The sequence below is a fragment of the Mesitornis unicolor genome, unplaced genomic scaffold (assembly GCF_000695765.1).
Source record: "Mesitornis unicolor isolate BGI_N332 unplaced genomic scaffold, ASM69576v1 scaffold30238, whole genome shotgun sequence".
Lineage (NCBI taxonomy): Eukaryota > Metazoa > Chordata > Aves > Mesitornithiformes > Mesitornithidae > Mesitornis > Mesitornis unicolor.
In genome coordinates this window covers 2,814-3,564 of record NW_010204351.1, presented here as the reverse complement: position 1 = coordinate 3,564, position 751 = coordinate 2,814, and the positions used below count along the sequence as shown (strand labels likewise).

General features: G+C 59.1%; 1 protein-coding gene across 1 annotated transcript in view; it reads right to left on the bottom strand.

Moving 5' to 3' along the window:
- Positions 1–279: 279 nt before the first annotated feature.
- The window catches only part of TXNIP (thioredoxin interacting protein), a 3,043-nt gene continuing 2,571 nt past the window's right edge, over positions 280–751 (bottom strand). Inside the window, exons 7-9 of the mRNA XM_010191029.1 lie at positions 664–740; positions 409–557; positions 280–315 (exon numbers count right to left, since the gene is read on the bottom strand). Coding sequence (XP_010189331.1) covers positions 280–315; positions 409–557; positions 664–740 — 262 coding nt within the window. The remainder of the gene's footprint in view (positions 316–408; positions 558–663; positions 741–751) is intronic.

Genomic DNA, 751 nt, shown 5'->3' with positions numbered 1-751 from the left:
TTTTCAGCTGGAATCTGCTTCTCCTCATGGGTTGTTCGAGGTCTTCACATCCCCCTGCTGCACCTCGACATTGTCAGTCTCCACCTCAGCAGTTTGGGGGTGTTTTCAGCAAGGTCCAAGCCCACCCCGCACCAGCTCCTCGGTGCAGACCCCTCCACTTCACCGGGGTCCTCTTTTGCGGCTGCCCCATCTGCATCGGGGGCTTCTGAACCGCGCAGGCGCCCATCACGGCGGATTCAGTCCAAAAAAGCCACGGGAGAGTCACCGTGGGCCAGGCGCTCACTGGACGTTGTTGTTGGCCACACAGGGGTCCACCTGGGAGAGAAAGCCAAGATCATTTAGACACTTGAACAGATTTAAACCCGAACCTAAACCTCAAAAATTGGTTCCACCGGTGCCATTTCTCACCTCAGTGTAGGTGGGCGGTGGCATGAACTTGAACTCGGGGGCGTACATGAAGATGGGGCTGTCGAAGCCGTCCGTGTCCTCCAGGAGCGGCGTGGTGGGGCTCTCCAGGCGGTGGTCTTCAGGAACAATGTCCAGGTAGCACGGGGGTGCTGCAAAGGAAGAGAGGGACCGTGAGATCCATGAGGTTCTCCCCCCCATCACACCCCACCATAGCCCAAAAAAGCCTGTGGGGGTCACAGCGGTCCCCTTGCTCACCTTCTGGGGCATCAGGGAGGTTGAGGTCCACCCAGCTCATCTCGGAGCTCATCTGGCTGGCCATGCTGGAGCTGGAGTCACGGCTGGC